This window comes from Indicator indicator, chromosome 10, assembly GCF_027791375.1.
Source record: "Indicator indicator isolate 239-I01 chromosome 10, UM_Iind_1.1, whole genome shotgun sequence".
Classification (NCBI taxonomy): domain Eukaryota; kingdom Metazoa; phylum Chordata; class Aves; order Piciformes; family Indicatoridae; genus Indicator; species Indicator indicator.
In genome coordinates, this window is record NC_072019.1 from 23,558,282 (window position 1) to 23,583,532 (window position 25,251).

Consider the following 25,251-nt stretch of genomic DNA (forward strand, 5'->3'; position numbering starts at 1 on the left):
CCTGCAGCCAGCTCTGTAATGCCTCTGCAAACACAGCAGTAGCCTTGGGTGGCCTTCCCAAAGCTTTTTCAACAAAGGAGCAGAGGGCCGGCATGACCTTGTCCTCTGACTCAGAGGTGGATTTGTCCCCCGGTGTGCTTCCAGACCAGGCTAGTGCTGTCAGCTGGAGTGTCCTGTCCCCGCTGGCAAGTATGAGATAGCTACAGACAGAGATACTGGAGGGACTTTTGCAGCCGTGTGGGGGATTGAGTCTTTGGAACTGGAACAACAGTCAGGACCACCCTATGTGGGTCCTAAGTGTTCTCCTCTTAGCATTCAGCTGGAGTCCTTCATGATTTCTTTTCTGATGGGTCCCAGAGTAAGCCTTGCTGAGCCTGCCAGGGTGCCAGCCCCGAAGCAAAACTCTCCCAAAGACATCTGTCTTAGCCCCTGCCGTTCCCTGCCAGCCCAACCCACTGCCCTGTCTTCTTGTACAGCAGCATGTCCTCCATAGGAGTGCTCAGGAAACATCTCCAGCATAATTGTGATTTCTCTGGTGCTACTGTAGGGGCAGAAAACAAGGCAGGGAACTGACGCTGTGGCCCCCATGGCTTTGAGGGTGGTGTCAGGAGCCAAAAATCTGTGGGAGGTGAATGTCTTTTAGAATCATTAGGAACCACACTGGGAAGCCTGATCTGTGTCCATTTACCTGTCTCGGGCTCCTTGGTTATGACCATCAACTGAAGCACCTGCAGGGTGTAGTGCTGCTGAGCAGGGCCCTGGTGCACAGGGAGGTACAATCACAGGCTCTGCCTGGCCCCAGCATTAAGAGGTTGAGGGGAGTGAGACATCCCACACAGTTGAGAAATTACTCTGCTGCAGCAGGTAACTGGCAGGACAAGAAGCACAACCAGAGGTCTGCAGTTTGGTGCTGGGGAAGGGTACAGCCCCCTCCTACCTGCCGATGTCCCAAGACAGCTGCTGCCCTTGTGCCACTGCAGCTTTCCCAGCTCGTGTAGGCGACCTGGCGTCAGCTCTGCTTGTCATGCAAGCAGCTTAACTCCTTTGCTGCTGGCCACAGGCACACGGCAGTGCCTGACAAGGAAACTCGGATGTCTCCTCCTTGCATTTTCCACTGTTGCTATCTGCAAAGTGAAGGTACAGTGCAATACCTGCTGCCTGGCTGCTGGGGCTGTGGGTCTCTATGCAGCATGGAGTGTTCCCGAGCTACAGTACAGGGTGGGGAAGGAGGCAGCACATAGAATCATAGAATCAGTCAGGGTTGAAAGGGACCAAGGATCATCTAGTTCCAACACCCCCTGCCATGGGCAGGGGCACCTCACACTAGATCAGGCTGGCCAGAGCCTCATCCAGCCTGGCCATAAATACCTCCATGGTTGGACCAAGTGAGGAAAGAGCCCTTGCCTGCAGCTGGTCCTTCCCCTGTGGGGTGGGTACACATGCTGCACCCATCTTGCACAGATCAGTGTTCTTACCATCTGTGCCTGGAAGAAAGACCAGTTCCCCTCTATGGCAGCTTCTCTTAGGATGAGCTTCTCTCTCTAGGACACTGTGGAGATAGTGATGTGAAGGAGATGAGGGTGACAACATGATATGACAATTATCCATTTGTCATCCCAGTGGCTGTCAGCAGTGGCTAAATGGACAGGAGATGGAACAGCTGGTAAAAGGATGCAGGAGTATCTGGGAGGGACGTTCACAACTGAGTTTTGGGGAGGTCCTCATTGATAAACCATAGAGCCAAATCTGCTGAGAAAATGTTAACCACAGTGCCTGGCTCCCAGTCCTTGCTCACACCTTCTCCATCCTGTTAATTATTACAAGGGAAACGAAGAAGACCAACGTGCACCAAAGTCCATTGTGAGAGAGAAAATCAGTTTGCATGCAGCCATGAGCCATCCGACCCCAGCTGCTGCTGAGCCTCCCATGATACCAGGGGACATGACGAAGGCCTTTGGGGTGGCAGACATCATTGTTGTGGTTATCTACTTCATCTTTGTCCTCACTGTTGGGATATGGGTGAGTACCTGAGGTGATTTGGCTTAGATCTGCCTGAGATGGAAAGACTTTGATCCTTTCTGGACCTCTTGTGGGTACAAAGGATGCCCCCTGCAAGGGACATCTTCTGTGCACACCATTAACCCAGGGCCAGTTAAGCAAGTTTGGGGGTGTCAGTGATCTTCCTGTGAGCCCCCACCCCGACAAGAGGTCATTCCTTGGAGGTTGTTATGGGGATGATATCTACCTCCCATGCTGCAAAGTAGTCTCATATCAGCGTGTGGGCAGGCAAGAGACAAAAGAAAAGCCAGGGCTGGGATGGAGAAGGCTGAAATAGTACTTTAAAAAGCTTTGGAAAGATTATAGAAAGCTATTTGTTCAAGTTGCTTTGTGAAAGCCTGTTTCATAGAGACCCATCATGTTCTGGTTGGCTGAAGTGTTTGTTCTTTCCCAACTGGTATATTCAAGAAGTACTCATTAAACATGTTCAAATAGCTTCCTTCCAAAGCTGGGCTATCAGAAACCTGTACAAAGAGAAGCAGAAGCAATGGATGAAACCTCTCATTCTTAGGAGATACACACAAAAACTTCTGGAGCTCATGCTGAGACCAGGCATTCAGGCTTCTCTGAGCTTGGTGCTAGTGCAGCTCACCAGCAGCACTAGGTCTAGGTACTGCCATGAGAATAGCTGTTTTGCAGCAAGCCATTTCAGTGTGGTGTCCAGCTGCGAGTCCCTGACTGCTGCAAACAGCAAGAAAAGCCAGCCTCTGTCACATTGGATATCACATAGACATCCTACTGCTCTTGCAATCCCTTCAGTGTGGGGCTACTGGACACCCTGAAGCCACAACAGTGCAGCAGGAGCTGCAGCAGAGCATTGCAGCCATCCTGGAGTGCACCTGCGTATCATACCCAAATGCAAACCCTGATGGCATCCCATGCTAGTTGTCTTCTGATTCTCATCCCTGTGCCATGTTTCCCTCTTACTTGGCTTTAAAGGTCTTTGCTAGGAGTGCTGAGCAGTGAGAAGGGAATTGCTTCCTCTTAATGCATATTGAAGGCAGAAGGTGAGCATCTCTTCCTGGAGTTGCAAGCATGTATTTCACATGGCTGAGAGCAGATAATCCCCTAGATACCTCAAAATAAGATGCCTTTCACAGAAGCCCTGCTTCAGCCTGCATCAGAGCTGTGTGCTACCTGTCTATGCTGCTCTGAATAGGGCAAGCCAGATGACTGCAATGACACCAAGGAAAGTAGGACTAGGCTGGTGCAGGAAACTGATGGGATGTTTTAAATCTACTGGGATGGGCATTGGGTCTGACTTGAGGGTGGGTGAATGAAGGGAAATGCTTTTCTTTTTCCTGTGTTTCCAGTCGTCGATAAGAGCAAGCCGTGGGACCATTGGAGGCTATTTCCTAGCTGGAAGATCCATGACTTGGTGGCCTGTGAGTGAAATGCAATCTCCTGTTTCTCATTGTTTGAAAGCAATACCAGCTCTAAGGAGGACAGGTCTAATGAGGGGGACCCAGACCACATGTTTGGAGTATAGTCTTGAGAGGAAGAACACCCTCAAGGAATCATCCCATGCAGCTTTACTAATGGGCTATAGCATGGAGCTGCTAGACCAAAAGGATAGTTAAGCATCTTCAGTTCTTTTCCCACTCTCCATTTCTCTGCTAAAGTCAGCAGTAAAAATGTTCACTTTGATGGAAGTAAGGGAGCACTGACTGCCTAGCTAGATTTGAAACTCTTTGACCCCATCTCACCAAAGATACTGCTGTCCTCCAGATGGTAGGACATTAGGTAATCTAGGAATGTGCTATCCAGTAAAAAAGCATTTACAGACTGAAGAGAAAACAATCCCAAAGCCCAGGACTTTCTGAGCCCTTGCTATTTAGAGTGAAGTTGAGGTTATTGACTAACGATGCAAAGGATATAAACTTCAAACCACCCAAGTATAAATCTTCACTATGAAGAAAAGAAAGTAATCTATAGAAGGCACCTTTTCTTGGGAGTGAAAGGTACATATAAAGATAATTTAAAGTTTGAAAGGAATAAAAACATCACAGGAATAAAGATTCTTCTCAGCCAATGCCAGACTCCAGCATTCTGTATCTCTCCAGTGAGTTGTGGGTAAAGGAATGCACTTCTTAACCAAAACACTGTATTTTTTTTTTTCTCTTTCCTTTGGATGTACTTTGCCAATAAATTCAGCAGGCTAGATTTTCAACCTCTTCCATCAAAGACATATACACCTCTCAAAAAAGTGCTATGCTTTATATGATCTTTGGGCTTCTGTCTTGGCCAAGTGACATTTAATGGAAAAGCTTAGCTTGGAGGTTTCCTCTAATTAGGAGGGGAAAAATTAAAAGATATTAACACGGAACATTTTTCCCCCCAAAACTTCATTATTTTTTTTCTTTCAAAACAAACAACTCAAAAGCATTCTTATTGATTTTGGCTCCAACCATAGCTGGCCTAGGAGTCTGCTGGGTACAGGTTGGCTCTTGGCTTTCCTGACTTACCATTCTAGGTTTAAAGTAAGCTCTTATGCTGTTCACTTTTCAGTTTTGTTTGTCAGAGAGCTGATTCCACCTCTGCAGCTCTCCTGCAGGCTCCACTTCTCTGGCCTTCACTTTGAGTACATGACTGGCTTACGTGTATTGTGTTGTTTATGGGGCTGACATTTCTGCTGTGTGTTAGATAGCCTCAGCTAAACCCTGACACTACATTGCTGCTCCTGCATGATGTGTCTTCTGTATTTCTGTGTCTGATATAGACACCAGGAAAACTGTTTACATTTCTTGAGAGCAGGAGCCCCCACCACAGTTGCAAATCCATGTTGCAGCAGCCAGCTCTCTAATCAAGAGCTTTCTTGGACAGACAGGAAGGTAGAGCTGTTGGCAGGAATCAGTGTGGGTGTTGATGCCATATTAACGTTTTACTTTGCTCAGAGGTGAGAAGCAGATCAAATTCCATCATTCCTTGTTTCTTGTGTAGCAGTACTAAGGAGAGAAAAGCTACTTGTAGGCAATGTGGCTAAAAGCAAACTTCCTTTTGAGATGAAGGGGCTGGGCTTGTCCTTTGGGTAACTTCTCATTTGACCCTGAGAGAGATTTGACGTTGGCATACAGAAAGGAGGTGAGGCTTTCTGCCAAGTAAAGGTAGTAATTAAGTCAGATAGACTTTGCCCTGTTTAAAGCACCTTGGACCACACATTCTTCCAATTAAGGTGTCAGTGAGCCAGGGTACAGCCAACCATGCCCACAGCCTGCTGTTAAAGTTAGCTTGAGGCATTAGCATTTTCCAGCCCACTGCAGAGGTTGCTGTCTTTGAACCTGTGGGTGTACATTAAACACAGAAGGCCTGCATGGTTCTGTCATCCTCCCTGCTATGGTTCAGGAATCTCCTCCCTCAGCAGGGACTCCAATAGAACACTCCTGTCACGGTGGTTGTGTAAACCACCACATGCATGTTCAGTGCAAGACTTAAAGAGACTGGCCTGTCAGTAAGACATGCAGAGGCAGAGCAAGGGTCAGCAAGGTTGGAGAAAGCACACTGCTGGCTGAGAAACAAGGGGATGGAGAAATCCATGATGTTTTGCAGACACTGAGGTATCTGTGGTTGCCACCAAACTTCCCTCACCTCACTGCACTTCTTATAACAGGCACGTATCTCAGGATAACCCTTGGCAAAGTGAACCCCAACTCTGAGATTAAACTTTGCATTAGAGTAGGGGCAATGGAAGGGAGCAGACATAGCCACTTTATGATCCCAAAACATAGCTTTCTGTAAAAGGAGAAGGAAAACCCAACTCTCCACTAGCAGCCAGCTACCTACCTACAGGGAGATGAGGCTGTGGGGAGAGTGCCTGGGGAAAATGCTTGGGCTGATACAGAAGTTCCTCAAGGTGACTTTCTGGATTTTGTGCCTGCGTTATGTGTTTCAGATTGGAGCATCCCTGATGTCAAGCAATGTGGGCAGTGGCTTACTCATTGGCCTGGCAGGCACTGGAGCAGCTGGAGGCCTTGCTGTTGGAGGCTTTGAGTGGAACGTAAGAGTCAGTTATATTGTCAACTAAGCTATCACTGTTTACAAAGGGGCTAGGAATTTGTCTCCAAAATCAGACACTAGCAGTATCTGCAACTACAAGCTCTCAAGCCTCAGGAGAGAAGCCTCCAGACATTCAGACAGCCTTTAAAACATGAGATCTTTATTTCAGTTTAACTGGAATTCACTAAAATTATTAGCTCCTTGACCTTCCCAGGAGCACATGGCCATAGTTTTAAGCTTTAGTCTGTACTCATGAAGATTAAAATAAAAGATAATGAATGTTGAAAAGGTACTTGGATAATCAGAGGATTAGGGTACAAGGAGTTTGAAAGAAAAAAGCAGCTTTGCTCCTAAAAGCCATGTGAAGCTATGAGAATTGGCAACGCTGCATTCACCTGTCAGCTGCCCAAATGTGACGTCTCTGGGGCCAACATCTGGGTGTGAAGGCAGGTCTCATTCTGCCCTGTTGAAGTGGCCTGGAAAATTGCCACTGACACCACACAGAGCATGAAAACCAGGCCCTTTGTTTGTGATGCTAATGAAATTTCTCAGCTGCAGTGATGAGGAGTGAGATTAGTGCCAGCCTCACAATAAACATCACTCACCTAACTCTCAATCGCTTGTCTGTATCAGCAGAGATTGCTATTAGTGTCGGATACTTGCAAAGCACAGGCAGGGCCCACCAAAAGCTCTTCCCTGGGAAATCTATTCACTGCACTGTTTTCTTTCTAAACCATGAAGATCACCTGTAAGTCCTTTGTGAAGACACCAGAGCCTGTGCTCAGCCTGGTGCTTGTAGGATATCCCAATATTGCTGTACTTGAATAGTAAATCTATTCAAGCCGTGTTAGAAACCCGTGAAGACTAGATGGTATGTCAGGGCAAATCTAACTCCATGAGTTGAGATTAATTTCTTTCAGCCTAGAAAAGGACTTTAGATATGCCATTATTGTCTCCCTTTGTCATGGGACATCACTCAGCTGCAGGGATCACAGAGGCATCTTTTAGCTAGCCAGGCTCTGCCACTGCAGAAGCCATGCCTGTTCTCTTCAATCACTTACAATTTATGCTCACAGAGATCAGTTTCATTTCTGATAACTTAAATAACTGATCAAAGTAAAATCTGGATCCATGTAAGGTACTTGCATGACAGCTAATGGCCAGACACAGCCAGGAGGTGAGGATTGATAATCCAATGGCTTTGTTTTATGTTCGACGTCTCCTGTTTGGGCTTTTGCTGGGTTTCAGAGAGGAAATACTTGATGGGAGATGCCTTTACACCTTCCAAAAGATGGAAGCTGTAAAGGAACCTTCACCTGTGGCAAAGCAACTGAACTGCTCCTTTATCTACCAGCAACAGAAGCACATCTGTGCCAGCCTGCAAGGAGAACATCCCAGCAGAGTCTTGCTGTTGCTTATTTTTATGCTCTGCAGGGACAGCCTGCCGCCTCAGCCTCATCACTTGCTAATCAAGCAACAAACAGATGCTCCCATCCTTCTCTGAATCACTTAACTCTTCACTGCCACAGCATCACTGCTTTCAAAGGCCACCCCATACATCACCATATTTCAGAGAACCAGAGCAACAGAATACACTGTCTTGCCCAAAAGACCAGCAGATGTAAGAGAACGTGCCACCCGTGACAGAGAGACACAGGGCTTAGGAAGAGAACTTCAGAAGCTGTTAATTGTGTTGCAGTAATTTCTCCATTTGTCATCTCATCTTCTGTGCAGGGAGCAAAAGAGAGACTGCTCCCCAAATATATTGCATGGCACTGTACCTTTCTGCTTTCTTAGGATGGCCACTGAAAGAATAGATGAGAAGGATGTTGCCTTGTGTTGAATCGTGTGCCTTTACTCTCTCTGTCTCCTTAACAGGCTACCTGGGCACTTCTGGCTCTTGGCTGGATCTTTGTGCCTGTTTACATCGCAGCAGGAGTTGTCACCATGCCTGAGTACCTGCAGAAGAGATTTGGAGGGCAGAGGATACAAATCTACATGTCTGTACTGTCCCTCATTCTCTATATATTCACCAAGATATCCGTATGTATCCAAACGAACCCAACCCTTGTGTCTAGGGCAGGGGTAGCCCATCCCTGTACAGTGAAAGGGGTAGGAAAGCCTTGCACAGTGCCAAGGCTGCTCAGAGATAACTCAGATGTCCTTGAAAATACCAGCTCAGCTACAAGAAACAGTGGCAGCACGTTAGCGTGCTGCTTTGCTCAGGTAAATGTCTGCCTTTGGATTGATCACTCAGACCTATCCTAAGAGAGAAAGCCCTGGTTAAATAACAATGCACAGTGAGAACTTTACAGGGACACTGCAGCTAATTAGTAAACACTGTAAGTACCATAAGCTGTCTGCCTGCTTTCCCTCTTCTATCAGATCAAACCTTAAACAATGTAGACCAGGGAACTGAAGCATCACCCCACATGAGGATCCAGCTCTCTGCATCTTCTCTTAAATGATTATAAATCTGTTGCTGTTGTTGTCATAGATGAGTTTTCAGCATTAGGTGTGCTTTGGCTATTGCTCTCTCTTTCCATTTCTTGTGTTGTATACAAAAAGGACATGGTGATATGGAGGTAGACTCTGGTTCAAGACAAAACTCAGCATCTTTCCTGAATTGCTCATAGCATTGTACCTTGTTTACAACTAAAAAGCAATGTCAGCTACTGGGTATTTCCCTTCGTTTGCATGCCATTAATAGAGGCAGAATTTATGCTCTTCTGCTCAGAACTAGCTGTGCCCTTGGAGGAAGAGGACTGTAATTCAGAGCCTTAAGAGACTGAAAATGTTCAGTCCTTTGTCTCCAGCTGGCCTCTACAAGTCAGTTTTCACTAGACCCTGATGTAGATGTCAAAATGTCTTCTAAGACGTTGACTAGAGATCAGGTATCCGTATTTTGAAACTGGGTCAAGGTCTTTTTCCTAGACTTGTGATGTCTCAGGTGCACTAAGTTCCAGGCTAGGGGTATAGGATAGATTTCCTGCTTTAATCACAGAACCATAGAGTGGTTTGGCTTGGAAGGGAATTCCAAAATTAATTTAGTCTGCAGTGACCCAGGACATCTTTAACTAGACTAGGTTGCTCAAAGCCCTGTCCAACCTGATCTTGAGTGTTTCCAGAGATGGGGCATCTACCACCTCTCTTGGCAACCTGTTAAGGTGTCTCACCACTGTAAAACATGTCTTCATTCTATCTAGTCTACATCTACTGTCCTTCAGTTTAAAACCAGTGCCCCTTGTCAAGTTGACAGCTCACAGTTGTATCACCCATTGCTGTCACCACCACCTCCAGGAGCTTTGTTCTGTTGGTTTGAAGCATTGTCCAGGACGAGGTCTTACGCAGAGGCATTTGAAGCCTCTTTACCCATGAGGGCTAAATGGCAGATCTTTCCTGCAACAGCACGACAAAGTGCACAGTCACACAGTCAAGGTACGTGGCAAAAACAAATCAGTCTTTCAAAATGACCTTCAGCAGAGCAGTATTTTCCAGTGCCTTTCAGAGCAGGACCCTGGCCTCAGTCGTTGCTGTTTCATCTCAGTGGTTTGCGCAGCTACTTCAGGCATGGCTGACGGATGTGGCTGGGGGTTTATGGCCATGACAGGTGCTTTCTATTAAGCTGTGCTATTGTTTGTGGAGAGCTCATTTAGCGGCTGGATGGACAGCAGGCACTTGGTTACAAGAAGGATTTTTCTCCCTGTGCTTTTTGCCCAAGCATAGGTTAGCAACTAGGGCACTGCAGAGCCTTCCCTGCTTGCAGAGGAACCCAGAGATCTCAATAAATGGTGTTGTCAAAGGACTGATCCTGCATAGCTGAAGAGGTGTTTCCTGCTCAGAAGCCAAACCCCAGAAGACACTGTGGTTTCTGTGGTGTGCTGACAGTGTTTGTCCTCTCTCAGGGCTGCAGAGGTCAGGAGTTGCTCTGGGTGTTTGCTTTGAAAATGCACATTTCAGGCACAGCAGATAGAAATCTTGTCCCATTCTTTCTGTCTCCCTTGGCAGATGTCTTTACCTGTATCTCACCCCATACCAGATTTGAAGTGTCCTTCAAACTGATTTCCCAACATACATGTCTCCCATAGCATTTCTGCATTTTGAATGATGTTATCTATGTAATTTCAGGTTTCACCCCATTTCTGATTTCACTTTCTCTACCAGTAGGTCCAATCAAAACAAAAGCTGATGAGGGTTTCCTTATTTCTAGTGAGGTCCTCAGCAGGAATAACCTGTTTTTCTGGAGTCATTCTAGTATGCTGAACTGCACAAATAGAAAAGCAAATTGTTGAGCTTTTCAGATAGCTAAATCATGTCACAAGACATCAGTGATTTTTTTTTTTTAGATGTCTTTCAAGCAGGAGTGTCTCCTGGCCAGTGGGCCACCAAGATGTAGTCTTGGGAAGAACCTGGTTTCTGATATTTGCCCTCCTTTCTCTCCTGTGTCTGCCTGTGGATATGTGGGCTCCTGCAGCCCATGGATGTCTTCAGTCAGCAAAAGGAATGAGAATTTCCACCAATACCTCCCTTTGTCACTGAGGATTATATGCTATGAAGGTTGCCTGTAATATAGTCAGTCCCTCAATGTAGAACCTTGGTTTTTACCCTTCTGAGAGCTCTGACCTGGATGAAAGATTTTCCTCACACCAAGAGCAAGAAGGTTCATAGTCAACAGCTAACAGCTCCATGCTCTCTCCTTCTCTCCCACTTCACCTTCATGGTGTCCTCCCTCATCAGATCTTTCAGCTGCAGAGGGCTACAGGCTGCTTTATTAGATTTCAGTTGCACGGAGCACCACTGATGCCAGGCTGTCCTTGGCTTTTTTTTTTTTCTTTATTCCAGACAGACATTTTTTCTGGAGCATTGTTCATCCAAATCTCTTTGGGCTGGAACCTCTACTTGTCCACTGTGGTCTTGCTAGCAGTGACTGCTGTCTACACCATAGCTGGTAAATAGCTGATTTTAAAAGAAATGTTATAAACTGGAGCCCAGGATATACATTTTCCCTTTCCTCCTCCTTGGAAAATATTCAGGTCCTGGTCTGAGGGAGAGATTCCCCCAGCTTCTGGTAGTACATGTCCTGTCAGTCCCAACTGTTGGAGACCTCTGGCTATTATCTCTCCCCTCCTGGCCCAAGGGAAGCTGCTATGGGGGTACCGTTACTGTTTTCTAGAGAATTCTCTAGCACTACAGAATGCTTCTGCCTCCCTCTGCAGATAGTTGCCATTGTCCATATTTGCTCTTTTTTTTTTTTTTTTTTTTTTGACAACATTAACATCTAAAGATGCTCAACTACCTCCAAGTCCTCTCAAGACTGTAGACAAGCCCTTCAGGCCATTTCTCAAAGAAGGGCTTGTGACAGCTATAAAAAGGCTCCTGGGGATGACCAGCTTACTGCCAGCTTCTCCCAAAAGGTCTGTCCTGAAATCACAGGAGCCAAGGAAAACCTATTTCCAGGTGAGGTAGCTGTATGATTGTACATGGTGACACATTCTACCTCTTGTGTCTGATTCTTCTGGCAGGTGGTTTAACAGCTGTGATATACACAGATGCGCTGCAGACCCTGATCATGGTCCTGGGAGCTTTGGTCCTCATGTTCATAGGTAGGGGGAACCTGCAGTGGCATCATACAGTAGTTATGGTGCAGAAATGAGTGGTAACCACTGACAAAGGTAGTGACAGCACAACTCTCACTGGCCAAGTCTTCAGGCTTGTTTGTGCTAACTGTATGGAGGTGAGTTCCTGAATGAATTCACCTCGTTTGGCAACCTGAAGTTGCCAAAGACCATGAGACACTGGATTCTCAGAGCCAAATTCAACTTTCACTACACTCAAGTAAATCCAGAGTAATTCTGCTGAGTTTCTCTGTTGTCTTTGGGAGTTGCTGTGGATTCATCTGGGTGTAATCAGATGTTATAAAAACAGAAAAAAAAAAAAAAAAGACAACAAGGAAGTGGCCATCATCAGTCTTTGCTTTAAGCCTTCAAGGCAAACAGAAATACAGACATGTCTTGTTTCATGTCATACCATCCTAATCCAGCTCTTGGAAAATGTGTGAGAAAAGACCAGATGTTGAGGGATTAGCATCATGGAGAATTTCCTGCATTGATCCTCTTCTAAGGTATACTGCAAAAACCACAAGGACTCTGCACAGAATCCATCTGATTCCTGTAAAAACCTTCACTGCCAAAAGCAAGGATGGAATGAAAGAAAGGAGATAAGAGGAAGATAGGAGAAAAGAAAAGTAGTCATGAGTCTCAGATAAGGAAATAACTTTGCAGCAAACACCAGACCTTAAATCACTGACATTTTCTTTTCAGGATTTGAAAAAGTTGGGTGGTATGAAGGACTTCAGGAGAAATACAGCACAGCAATACCAAAGATCATAGTCCCAAACACGACCTGTCACCTCCCACGTGCAGACGCCTTTCATTTGTTCAGGGACCCAGTCACTGGAGACATTCCTTGGCCTGGCCTTATATTTGGCCTCTCTGTGCTGGCTCTTTGGTGCTGGTGCACTGACCAGGTAAAGAAAGCCTTTCTTTCTGCAGGGAAGCCACCATACTGTCATTTCCAGTCCGTTTCTCTAGGGATCTGTGACCTGAAATCTGACTGCATCTCACTCTGCAGGAGCTGCTACCTTTGTACTGGTCTAGACTAAAATCTCTCTCTCCTTTGTTTCTCAGCAAGCTGCTAATTTTGTGCACTTCTTAGTGCAGAGAGAGCAGGTTATTTACTTCCATCTTTATCCCACTGTGGCCTGGTGAGTACCAGGTGTGTTCAGCTGGTGTGACAAGAATATGAAAATGTGGATCTGGGACTGGCTCTAGAGTGACTTTGTTTAGATCTCCAGACAAGACACTCATGCTCCTGGAGGTCTAACCTTTCCTATTCCTTTCCAATCTACAAAGAAAACTGCATTTGTTTCTCAAGACGCAGTGCTTTTGTGCTTTCAGATGGGATAATTGTGAAAACCCACCACTGAACTTTTACCAAAACACCTACAGTCTGTTTCCTTCCTTGTCTCTTGCTGCTGTACAGCTGTTGTCTCCAATCCTCAAGGTGGCTTCAGTTCAGTCAAGGGCGAAATGATTCCTGTAAAGGAAATTTCCACACTGCCCTCTCCTATAGCCTGTGCACTGAGCTCTGAGCAGTGGCAGCAGGCTGCAGTCAACTGAGATGGGAAAGTTGCCACTGGCATGCAAAACACCCTGGGATCCTGCCGAATGAAAGTCATCCATGAGAACAAGAGACAGAGAGGATGGATCCTGCTCCCTCTGTAGTGTTTCTGTTTTATTCTCTGCTCCCTTTCTGCACTGATTGCAGGTGATAGTCCAGAGGTCTCTCTCTGCCAAGAACCTCTCCCATGCCAAAGGTGGATCAGTGCTGGGAGGGTATCTGAAAATTTTCCCTATGTTTTTCATTGTCATGCCAGGAATGATCAGCAGAGCTCTTTACCCAGGTAAGCCTTCCCTTGTTCCTCGACCACTCAACCCACACAGGTCCACCAGCACATTTACACTCAGAAACTTCTGTCCTGCAGACGTACTCATATAGACTCCTATTGTACAACAGTGTCCCCATGCCCTCCCTCCACCTCTAGTGCTCCCATAGTGGCAGAAGTCACTGGGAGGATCCATATGGGGTGTGTTTTGCCTTTGAGAGCATACATGTCCATGCTGTGGACATTGCATGCATCTCTCTATCTCGAGGAAGTCAGTGAGACAGAACACACAAATTACTGAGATTGTTCTTCAGGTCCTATGGATGACCTTCATTAGGTATTTGGTGAAAGTATTAGCAATCTACCACACAGATTATTTCAGTCTCATACAAAACTGCCCTCATTTGTGAAAGAGCAAGTGTTCCACTCCTGTTGTCTCCCAAGGAGCTCTCATTCCTGGTTTCTCCAGCCACTTCCTGGGAAGAACACCCTGGCTAGGAGGACCATTCCTGGAAGAAAAAGTGCCTCTTTTCCAGATTTCCTTGAATAGAAATAAGTCAGACTGCAACATCCTTGGTAATGCCATTGGCAGGTTCCCAGAAACAGTCCAGATCCCACAAACAACAAATCACTAAGGATTACAGTTGTGCAACATCCAGGAGGGTTATATCTGCACCCTGAACACAACTGCAGAATGTCAGCTTGAAATTTCACCTTTGCTTTATGATCTAAACTGTTCTTCAGTTGTGCTTATTCTAGCTGTATTCCAGCTGTACCTCTGAATTTATATGAAACCACACAAGGCATCAAGATTTGTTTCCTTAAATTAAACAACTTCAGCATCAACAGAGTTTGTGCTGACTGCTTGTTATTTTTCCTATCTTCTGCAGATGAAGTGGGCTGTGTGGACCCAGACATCTGTAAAAGGGTCTGTGGAGCTGCAGTGGGTTGTTCCAACATTGCCTACCCCAAGCTTGTGATAGAACTCATGCCTGATGGTGAGAAATCTTTACACTTGTGGAGGTGGGCTTGAGCCTTGCTCTGCACACTGTGATCAGACTGCTCTTATCCAGCCTAAGGATGAAGAAATCTTACTGCATTAACTAGACATTGGGATGAAAAAAACCAATGCTGAGAGGCCAAAGGTCTCATTCTGATTTTCCTTTCCTTTTTTGCTTCCCCAGGGCTCCGGGGTTTGATGATTGCTGTGATGATGGCAGCCTTGATGAGTTCCCTCACCTCTATTTTCAACAGCAGCAGCACTCTCTTCGTTATAGACATCTGGCAGCGGATCCGCAGAAAGGCTTCGGAGCAGGAGCTGATGATTGTGGGCAGGTCTTTACGTTTCTTTATGTATTGTGGCTCTCATCATCATCTGCTTTGAGTGCAGCATTTACATTCTTCAGCCTGGGCATGTGGAGAAAAAAGTGGTGCCTAAAATATAGAGTAAGAAGACAGCCTGGGAAAGAGCTTTGTGTTAGATTGACCTGGTCAAAGAGAAGCACTGGGTGTGCCACTGAGTTAAGGTAGATCATTGTCTCTCTCTTCTATAAACTGTAAATCCTGCCTTTGGAGAAAGCCAACAGTGCTCTGGAGTCACTGTCATTGGAGAACTTTAGAAGATGTTGTTTCTGAATCAGGCAGGAGTGATACTTTGCAATCACTCCTTTTTTTCAGGAAAAAAAGTGTAGAGAACTGGGCCTCCCAGGTCTTTGTCTCTGGTGGTAAGCTACAGTGTCCTTTGTGAGCAAGCTTTGATACTGCATTATATCGGGGCATATAAAGTTCTCCTCCTGACTGCAAAATTTAAGTTGCATTCTGCCCATTTGTGGTGTTTTTTTTTCTCTGTAGTCATGAGCATTAAGTTCTGAACTTTGCTGTGGGGTGGTTGAAGGCTGCTGGCAGTCTCATACTCCACCACTGTAGAGTAGTGAGAAGAGAAGTACCTCCTGTTTTGTGATATGGAGAAACAGCTATGACATACAATGCAAAGATGGAAGGTTATGGTATGCATCTGAGACCCCAGAAGCAATTTTAGTAAGCAGCAAATGAGCTGTAATTTGCTGTCTGCGCATATTATCTGCTTGGAAAGGTGGAAGAAAGATTTCTCCCACAAGCTTCCAGCTCCTTCTTTCTATTGCATCCAAGATACTGGCCTTCCAGTATCTGAAGGGGGCTCCAAGAAAGCTGGGGAGGGACTTTTTAGGATCTCAGGTAGTGATAGGACTAGGGGGAATGGAATAAAGCTGGAAGTGGGGAGATTCAGGCTGGATGTGAGGAAGAAGTTCTTCCCCATGAGAGTGGTGAGAGCCTGGAATGGGTTGTGCAGGGAGGTGGTTGAGGCCCCATCCCTGGAGGTGTTTGCAGCCAGGCTGGATGAGGCTGTGGCCAGCCTGCTGTAGTGTGAGGTGTCCCTGCCCATGGCAGGGGGGTTGGAACTGGATGATCCTTGTGGTCCCTTCCAACCCTGACTGATTCTATGATTCTAAGAGCTAGTCCTTTAAAGAATATGTTGCTCTCTTGGGCATGCCAGGTTGAAGGGCTTGCACTGAATTCAGCTCATGGTGGGACCCACTATACCCATAAGGATCTCTCATACATATTGAAGCAGGTTCTAGCTGAGCTCACTCTGAAATCTGTGAAGTTAGCTTTGGGAATTGGTTAAAATTAATATCTAGAAGAGAAAAAGTTTCTCTTTTCCTGTGTCTACAGGGAAAATTTCTTCTTGAGAGTGATCTGTGGATTGTTCCTTAGGAAGTTCTGAGAGCAACTGGAAGAGTGTTTTGCTGCAAAACTTCATTTCCAGGTGGACTCCACCACCTGCAGAGCTAAAATACTTTTATCCTTGTCTTCCAGAGTCTTCATCCTCATCCTTGTAGTCATCAGTATTCTCTGGATCCCCATCATTCAATCAGCCAACAGTGGCCAGCTCTTTGACTACATTCAGTCCATAACCAGCTATCTAGCCCCACCCATCACAGCCCTCTTCATCTTGGCAATCTTCTGCAAGAGGATTAATGAGCCTGTAAGTGGAGTGTCAACATCCAGTTGAGATACATATTTAATTTGATAACTAACTAACTAACTAACTCTCCCCTCAGTATCTAGTCTTTCAGACTCTCTAAACTCAAAGCCAGTCCAGCTAAAGTGTGACAATTAGACAGCCTTTTCCTGGCATCCTTTAGTGGATCTTAGCCCAGTCTCTAGTGTATGAGTGTTTGCTTCCAAGAAGCCACTGCAAGTGGTACTTCTTGGCAGCTCATTTGAAAGCATGAAAGGCAAAAGTTATTCTGCACTTTAGGGATAATGTCTCAAAGTCTGGTTGCAGGCATGTTGTTAGGAGGAGACTTTCTGCATTGCCTGTTCTTTACCTGGTCCACATTCAGGGGCAGAAAGAGAAACTGAGGAGTTTTAAGTGAAAACATCCTCTTTTGCTACATGTCAGTGTGAGTTTCTATCAGGCATGAAAGGTCTTAGTCTAAGAAAGAGCAGAAAAGAATAGAAAAGAGCAGGGGGGGAAAGAAAAGGAAAAGAGAAAAGAAAAGAGCAGAAATGAAAAAAAAAGAAAATAAAATAGCAGAAAAGAAAAATTGAATGGAAGGTAGCATGCAGTGACCTTTTCTTTATGCTTGCTTTTTCTCAGGGTGCTTTTTGGGGCCTCATGGCTGGGCTAGCTGTTGGTCTGGTTCGGATGATCATGGAGTTTATTTATAGCACACCATCTTGTGGTGAGGAGGACAGCAGACCAGCTGTGCTGAAGGACTTGCACTACCTCTACTTTGCCCTCATCCTCTGTGCCCTCACTGCGATTGTCATTGTCCTTATTAGCCTCTGCACCCCACCGATCCCTGAAGAGAAGGTAAGTGACTTGTGGTGGCACCCTTTACTCAGAGCCCCCGTTTGGGTTCCAAAGCATCCCTGAAATCTGCCCTTCTCTTCTCCTCCCATGGTTAAGAAATGGTGTGTAATGCATATGCTGCCAAGAAGCCCTCGCTCCTCAGGTTTCTGTTCCCCAGGTCGCACAGTGTTAATGCTTCCTGAGGCACTGAGTGCTTCAAATGGAGTGTGAGTTCCCATGCTGTGCCTAGGGCTGGGCAGACACCACAGCCCAGCATAACTGCAATAGAAAGAAAAGAAGAAGGGGAAGGAGATGAAATTATATTACCGAACACTGCTGAGGAGGAATTAAATATATCTAATTGTAGCATCTACCCTGTTCAGCAGAGCCAGCATCCATCTTGCAGGCAAACAAGATTAATATCTTTTGCAACATGGGCATTTAGGAAAATAACATTTGGTCCCAATGTGATCTCAATTACATTTAATAACTTTGAGTCAGAAACAACTTTCTTTTACTTAACACGTTAAAACAGCGCAGAGTTGGGAGGCTTTATGTAATAAAACCCTGAAGCAGCCCTTCCCAATCCCAAGTTTTAAAGCAGCTGTCAATATAACAAAACTGCCATCTACTTCCAAACAAAGGTTACTGGATAGATTTAGAAAACCTATTTTTTTCCTGCCTAATGAGGAAATGAGGGTGATGCCATCATAGCATTTTCTATCTGTTGCTTCCTCATAACTTGTAAAGCATTAACCAGTTCCTTCAATGTCTGATGGAATATTAATGGTGTCAAAGATACCCAGCTCCTAAAGATTACATGAAAGCAAGTGCTCAGATAGAGGAGAGGGGGAGAGAGACAGAGAGACTATCTTTGTGTCTGCTTTAAGATAAAGTTTCAGCTTTTATTAGCTATCAGAGGATCCACATGGGAGAGAGAAATACTGGCAAGGAGGCACCATTAGTTCTGCTGCTTACGTTGTTCACTACTGCTCAGAGGTGGCCAGATGGTTGCCAGCAATTAATTACTGTGGTTTAATGAGTTCCCACTCATCATCTGACCTGTGATAACTAAACATGTGCAGTGCTCCCTGCCCACAGCAACAGCAAGATAAGATGTATTAACTGGCAAATAGCAAACATCACACTAACAGTTCAGGAAATGAGGAAACTGGCCACAGCTCCTACAGGCTTTTTAGTCTGACCTCAGAGGAATGAAAACATTTCAGCATTTCAGAGGGGGAGTTCAGGATGAAGATCTGTTATAACAGAATCAGGGAAAGAGACATTAGAATTGCCAGAGATGCATGAGAGGAGATTTTCAGTAGCAATAGGTGGGTTTGTAGATGCTGGATTTAAGGGACCTTATTTGACATATTCTTCAAAGATTCAGTGCTCTTTGAATTGAGGTGGAGTCAGCCTGGAAGAGGTGCAGGGAGGAAAACCAAAGAGGTGGTCAGGGAGGATCGGATTTTGCCTGAAAAATCCGTGTGCAGTTGTCCCAGAGGAGCAATGGGCATGGGGTGCCCAAGTATATCTGGAGGGACAAGGAGGGAGGAGAGCTTGCTAAAGGGCAGTGCTGTCCATGCCAAACATAGGCTGGGCTTTTTCTGAGCAATTTTCCAAAGAGGAATGGTCAGGATAACTTTTGGTAGGCTAGGAACCTCACCTGGTGTTGAGCTCAGTGCTTCACGTATGTATAAAAGATTCTGTTGAATAAGATTAATGAGAACTAATGATCTTGCTGGTGGCAGTGAGAGACTGGACACAGAGATCCAGATCAACTGTCTGAGGATAGTGATGAACACCCATGTCCCATCTGCCCCACCCCTGCCCTCAGCATCTTTCCACCACAAGGAAAACGAGATGGGCTTGCAGGCAATTTGTGTTGCTAAATGGTAATTAATTTCCTCTTCCCATATCTTGGTAGGAATGGGAGAATCTGACCCTATATGATTTCAGTCTGGTTTTCATTCAGTTTCTTGTATTTATCCCAGATTTCCCCAGGAAAGGTTATTCCAACTTTTGCCCTAGACATGAGAGCATGTGTAGATTTGGACTCTAATTCTCTGGGTACAAACTAGCACCTGAACTTTGGTTGTTGGTGACCTTGGATTTCTGGATTCCAGCAGAGGTGAGCAAACCTCTGGTGAAGAGCCTATATGTCCCTTTGATAGTGGCTGAGAGGTGGAGGCTGGTATTGGGTGTCCTGACTGATGACATCTGAAGCTCTGGTGCTTCCCTGTCCTATGTGTTGGTCAGTTCACTTTATGAGCCTGAGCTATTTCCCCTCTAAAAATCACCTGGGGTTAGTTCTGCCAGCCCTTAACGACCCAGTGCTTTGAGATGGAATGATGAAAGACACAGTATAAGAGCTAGGAATTACACCATTTATTTTGTCAAGTAAAAGGCAAAGAAAAACAAACCAGCAAAGGAAAAAGCCAAGGAAAGATAGAGATAGATCATACTTTACCAGATGTAAATCAGCATAGCTCCATTGCCTTCAAAGACCAGGAACAGCTGTTGAGCACAGTGATGCTGCCTTACACCAACTGAAAAATCTACACTGGACTACTTTAAATATTGAATCTCAATGCTTTAGAGAGAGAGAAAATGGGCAAAAGGAGAAAAGAGATTTGTATCTGATGTTAGACTGGTACAGCTAATATGCCTGGCTTTAAATGAATTACAATCCAAGAACTGCAAGCTGTAGCATTTTCTCCTGCTGTTTTGGACACTCTCCCATCCCTGTGGTGATTGATGCTGTGCTGAAAAACCAGTATGCAAGGAATTTGTTTGGTATGCTCCAGAGTTCATATGTCTTCATTGTAGGTAGTCCGTATTGTGTCACGGCGTCCTTGAACACCCTGCAAAAGAGCTTACAATTAAATTTGAGACTGTGAAGCTGAAACACAACTGTCAGGTGCCAGATGGCATTTTGGAACAGAAGGATTTATTCTAGTTTACAAACAACAAAGGAAAAGCTTTGCTGAGTTCTTGCAAACTCTTGTGCCCAAGGAGAACGTGAGGGTGAAAAGGGAGAGGAACAGCCTACAAAGCACAAGTGCAGGAGCAGGTCACCTCCTCAGGGGTCAGGGCTCACCCAGACAGGCTGATGGCTTGGCAATTCCACCTGAGGTACTTTGGGGTTGGGGATGTGTATCAAAGTCTGGTTTAAGTGGCTGCTGTAGATGCACAGCCTAGGAGGATCACCAAGCTTATTTTTGTGGCCTGAACCCACACCATGCTCTCTGAGGTGCTGCAGCCGAAGCTCCCACAGCATCATTTGGTGTTACTGAGAGCAAAGCAGGCTCAGCTCCCGTGGGAACTAAGCACACAGAGGAGAAAACTAAGTGTGTGTGTGGGGGGGGGGAACAGGGCTCCTCAAGCAGTGCCCATGCATGGCTCCCTGGGACCCAGCAAACAGCCACCCCCCACTCTCCTGCCCTTGGGCACAGCAGCCTCAGGCAATAGGAAAGAGGAGAAAGGGGTGGCTTAAGGAATTCAGCCAGCCAATACCTGCCACAGGGCAGCTTGCAGATGCTGGGATGCTTCACCAAAGAGCCCTCTATGGTGGTGGTTTGGTTTATTTGGCCATGGCCAAAGCACCAGCTCCTGTTTGGGTGAGTGGGATGACACACCATGAGGCTACCTGTGTGTCTGTTCTACTTTCAACTGGGAATCACTCCTGGCCGATTCTGAGCCCCAGATAACCTCCAGCCCTTGTAAATTTTGCTGCTGTGTGACACACAGGAAGAGGAAGGAAAAGAAAAAAGCTTTGGAAATATTTTAATATCCTGAAACTTTGCTATGTTTCAGTGACATTTCCTAAGTGATTAAAAAAAAAAAAAAAAGAAAGAAAGAAACAAAGAAAAATCCTTGAGAAAGATGAGGATCATCAAATCAAAGCAATTTAGCACATCATGACAAGAAAGATTAGCCCTGCCCAGTGCTCATCTTGGTTGAAAATGATTTAAAATAAAGCTATAAATCTTCTAGAAATTACGCAACATTCTGTGTCAGCTGGAAACTCCTGCCTAGATCTGTGTGTGCAAAATCCAAAAATTAAGCTCATGTTACTTTGTAAGTGACCCATTTGAAATGTCCATATGGGCAGAGCAGGCAGGCAGCTGCTCCTCAGGCCAGTGTGGAACTTTGCCTGACCTGTTGCCACCACTGCAGCTCACTGCCCCAGTCCTGTCCTGGAGCTTCTCTGCAGGGCAGCCACAGGCTGGGGTAGGAGGACAATTCATGGATCTGGGCAGCTGCATTTGAATGGGATTGATGAGCCCAGTCCTTGCTGCCTGGCTGGGCCAGAGCAAGCAGAGGTTAGGAAGTGTCAGTGCCACTGAGCTGCTTGGTGTGCCATGGTCAGCCAAAGGAACAGCAGGCTTGGGTTAAATTCAAAGGGTTGAGTCCTGGGATGGTTAACCCCAACCCACAGCTGCAAAAGGACCACTCTGAGGTTTGCAAGATCAATGTGCACTCTCCTGTGTTCCAGGGAGGAGAAGACTTTTTAGACTTGCTCTAGAATAAGAGTTTCAGCCTCTTGCAGAGGTCTGAAAGCAGAGCAGACTGCAGCCACAGCAGCCTGTCTAGGACTGATCATCTTTCAGGGCTTTCCATTGTTCTTTCCCTGAAAGATTGCAGAGAGTGGTAATGTCTTGTATTGACCCAGGAGAGGAAGCAGGAACTAAAAAAACTACTTAAAAAAATCCAAACCAGCAAGTGAAGAGGAAACAAGGAAGAGAGGAAAGGTTCTTGGCTGGGCAAGTCTTACAGTGAGCTCATGGGTTTCTACTTGTAACTACATGTGTTGGTCTAACATATACTATAACCTTCCCTGTGCATTGTGACCTCATATTCACCATCATGGCTCTGTCTGCCCACCAGGCTGCACTTCTTGAACACAAACTTCAAGCTGCAGGGCAGAGACATGTTGCTGCCCCTGTCCTCACTAAAAGCCCTGAAATAAGCTCATTTGCAAGTGCAGATTGCTGCTTTGCTGTCAGCTTGTCCCAACTGTGGGGCTTTAGACTCACATTAGATCTTCTTTTCCTATAAAATGACAACTGAAACAAGACAGCAGGTCCTCCACTCCCTCCCCATGTCCCAGAGAAGAAGCTGCTCAAATAGCAGTGTTCCCATGCCTGGGTGTCTGCATCCTGCCCCTTTAGCTGTGCATCTGCATGCCAACACTCAACTGAGCTTTCTTTGCTGAGGGCAAAACTGCTGTCTGAGGTTGACTGTGCCCAGAGAGGGTTATCTTGACTTCCTTTTTCAAACTGACTTTATTACCCTTCCTTGTTGGAGGGTTGCCATCCTGGATGCAGATCATCATTTCATGTCAGTCAAGTGAGCCTAGCAAATAGAAAGCTGCTTCTTCAATGTCTAATTAAAGGTTACTCCTACTAGACACAGGAAAGGAATGGGTCAATTAAAACACTGGAAGGAAAGAAACTAGATTAATTCACACTTTTTTCTCAGCTTTTCAGCTTCAACTGGATGGCATCAGCCTTCTTTTCTAGGCTGTGGGCACCTATGCAGAAGGAAGGTGAGAGAAATTGATGGAAGGACCATTACCTCACCATCTTGGATCTGAGCCCCTCAAAGGGGTAGCTGATCAGCGTGCCAGTTTGGGACTGATATACAATAACCTGTTTGTTCTCTGTCCCTCTTTGAAGCTTGAGTGCCTGACATGGTGGACAAGACACAGGAAAGCACCTGCCATTGACCTGAAGAATTACAAGAGTGAAGCAGCACAGATCAATGCAGCCAACAGAGAGAGTGACTTAGCTGAAACTGCAGCTGCAGCTGCTGAGGAGGAGGCAGGTAGGGTGGCTCTCTGAATAAGCACACAGGTGTGCATGTGAATGCACAGCCAAGATCTCATGAAATTCCCTCTAAAGCCTCACCTGTTGCATTCACTGGAGCTGGGGCTTATATTTATGGGTATACCAATTTGAAAGCATGGAGCAAATGCAAGTATTGTGGTTCTGGGTCCCTCCAACATACCTTACAGCATTTACCTTCAGGGCACAATCTTCTGAAGGGCTTGGAAGAGCTGCCATTTCTGAGGAAAAAAAAATAAATCCCATATTTCAGTGAAATGTTTTTCCTCCTCCTCTCCAGAACAAGTTATCTACTCATGTGAACTCTCCCAGTCACTGGACACTTAATTATGTGCTGGACTGCTAAGGTGGGAGTCAAAGACAACATACAAACGTTCCATGGGAGGATGGAGGTTTGTGCTGCTGGAACATTGCTCCTCACCCCATTGACTCTGGGGCTTTGTGCCATGACATTGCATCTATTTGTCTCACTGTGAGGAGCTCCTTAGCACTGCTGCAGGCAGAACTGAAGCAGCAGGCAGAACTGAAGCAGCAGCCACCCACTAGCAGAATGCAAGTCATGGCAAGCTCTGTGATTTCAACTTTCAGCAGATGGAAGTGGCCTCCCTTCCTGTCCTCTTCACTGCTAGGAGATAAGCTGCTTGTGCATGTGCTAGAGATGTCTCCTCCTTACACCTGTGTGGGCTCTGCTGGTCAAACTCAGCCAGTGATGCTGTAGCATATGCTGTCATGGTCTGAAGTGCCCATTAGATAGTGGGAGCAGGCATGTGCACTTTGTGGCTGTCCTAGCTCAGTTTCAATATTATGCCAGGAGTATCTTTTATCTTACCTTAAGGTATAAGCCATGGTTAAAAGTCAGCCCCACATTGTTCAGACAACTGTCTCCTACCAAAGGCATTTAGTAAGAAAGAAGGCAAAGGATGAAATGAACTTAAGAGAGTTGTCAAGAGACAGACTAGTATCAGGAGCTGCTACCTAGGCAAGTTCTTTTCAGAGTGGACATGGGATTACTTTGCAAATCTATTTGAAAAATGCAGATTTCTGGTTTTGAGCCAGAAACGGTTTTAACCTTCCAAGGTGACGAAGCAGAAATCTCAGAAGAAACACAAAATTTCTTCACTCCTTCCTTTTGCTGGCCAGGCCAAAGGACATTGGTACCAATTACAGCCAAGCTAAACAAAAGTGAGCAGCTGAAGAAATCCCTTAGAATTTTTTTTTTCCAAGTTTGAGTTCAGGTTGAATGCAACCATTCAGCATTATTTCTTATCAATTCCTAGTTCATTTAACTAGCTCGGATTTTTATAAACAAGTGTCTTGGTATTTTGGTAATTAGTAATTATGGGGTAGGAAATGCAAAACTCGGCAGCTGACAGTTTAATGAGGGTTTTCTTTCCTGGTAACACCTTTTTTTTCAAGGCCTTCTGACATTCTGCATTCAGAAAAAGGTTATATTTGGAAAGAACAGCCAGGGAAATACACAGGGCTGACAATTAAAACACAGACTTCACCTGGTATGTCACATGTCATAAATAAGCCAGGATATTTCTAAGTGGACAGTCATGATGTCAGGAATTTATCAACGTGGATAGAAGCTGGGTTGGGGAGAAGGGGGAAGAGTTCTGTTAATTAACTAATGAATGATTGGTGTTGCAATCAACCAACCATAATCAGGTTGTTGAGAAAAAGCTTGCTCTTTTCCTTTCCCCTTTCTCCTTTCCCTTCATCTTGCATCTCCCATCCAAGTTCTATCTCAAGGCCCACAACAGATTGGTCAATGCACCTCTAAGCTAGTGGAAGGAGGGAAGAGAGAGTCCCAGCTAGATGAAAACACCCATTTTTTTGGTTCATCTCTTGCAGCAGCCAAACCTCCCTGCTGGAAAATGCTGTACTTATGGTTCTGTGGTCTGTCCACTGGCCCTACACCCACCCTGTCCCAGGAGGAGAGAGCTGCCCTGGAAAGGAGACTCACCAGCATCGAGGAAAAGCGCCGGTGGAGGACTGTTTGCAATGTCAATGCCATTCTCCTGATGACCATTAATGTCTTCCTGTGGGCATACTTTGGTTAA

The 25,251-nt window shown here is 45.6% G+C and overlaps 1 protein-coding gene across 1 annotated transcript; it reads left to right on the forward strand.

Annotated features, from left to right (window-relative positions):
- The first annotated feature begins 1,112 nt into the window (after positions 1-1,112).
- Positions 1,113-25,251, forward strand: SLC5A9 (solute carrier family 5 member 9). The gene is made up of 15 exons (XM_054384599.1): positions 1,113-1,137; positions 1,835-2,019; positions 3,372-3,443; positions 5,948-6,052; positions 7,930-8,094; positions 10,894-10,999; positions 11,574-11,654; positions 12,372-12,577; positions 13,378-13,513; positions 14,386-14,493; positions 14,680-14,830; positions 16,352-16,520; positions 17,139-17,354; positions 23,018-23,165; positions 25,043-25,251. Exons 2-15 carry the CDS (start codon positions 1,891-1,893, stop codon positions 25,249-25,251), a joined length of 2,001 nt encoding a protein of 666 aa, XP_054240574.1. The 5' UTR covers positions 1,113-1,137; positions 1,835-1,890.

Bases quoted from the DNA above. Each gene is read 5' to 3' on its own strand.
- SLC5A9 (XM_054384599.1), top strand. From the start codon at position 1,891: ATGAGCCATCCGACCCCAGCTGCTGCTGAGCCTCCCATGATACCAGGG. The intron at 2,020-3,371 runs GTGAGTACCTGA...CTGTGTTTCCAG, and splicing joins TCCTCACTGTTGGGATATGG to TCGTCGATAAGAGCAAGCCG. The intron at 14,831-16,351 runs GTCTTTACGTTT...CTTGTCTTCCAG, and splicing joins GAGCTGATGATTGTGGGCAG to AGTCTTCATCCTCATCCTTG.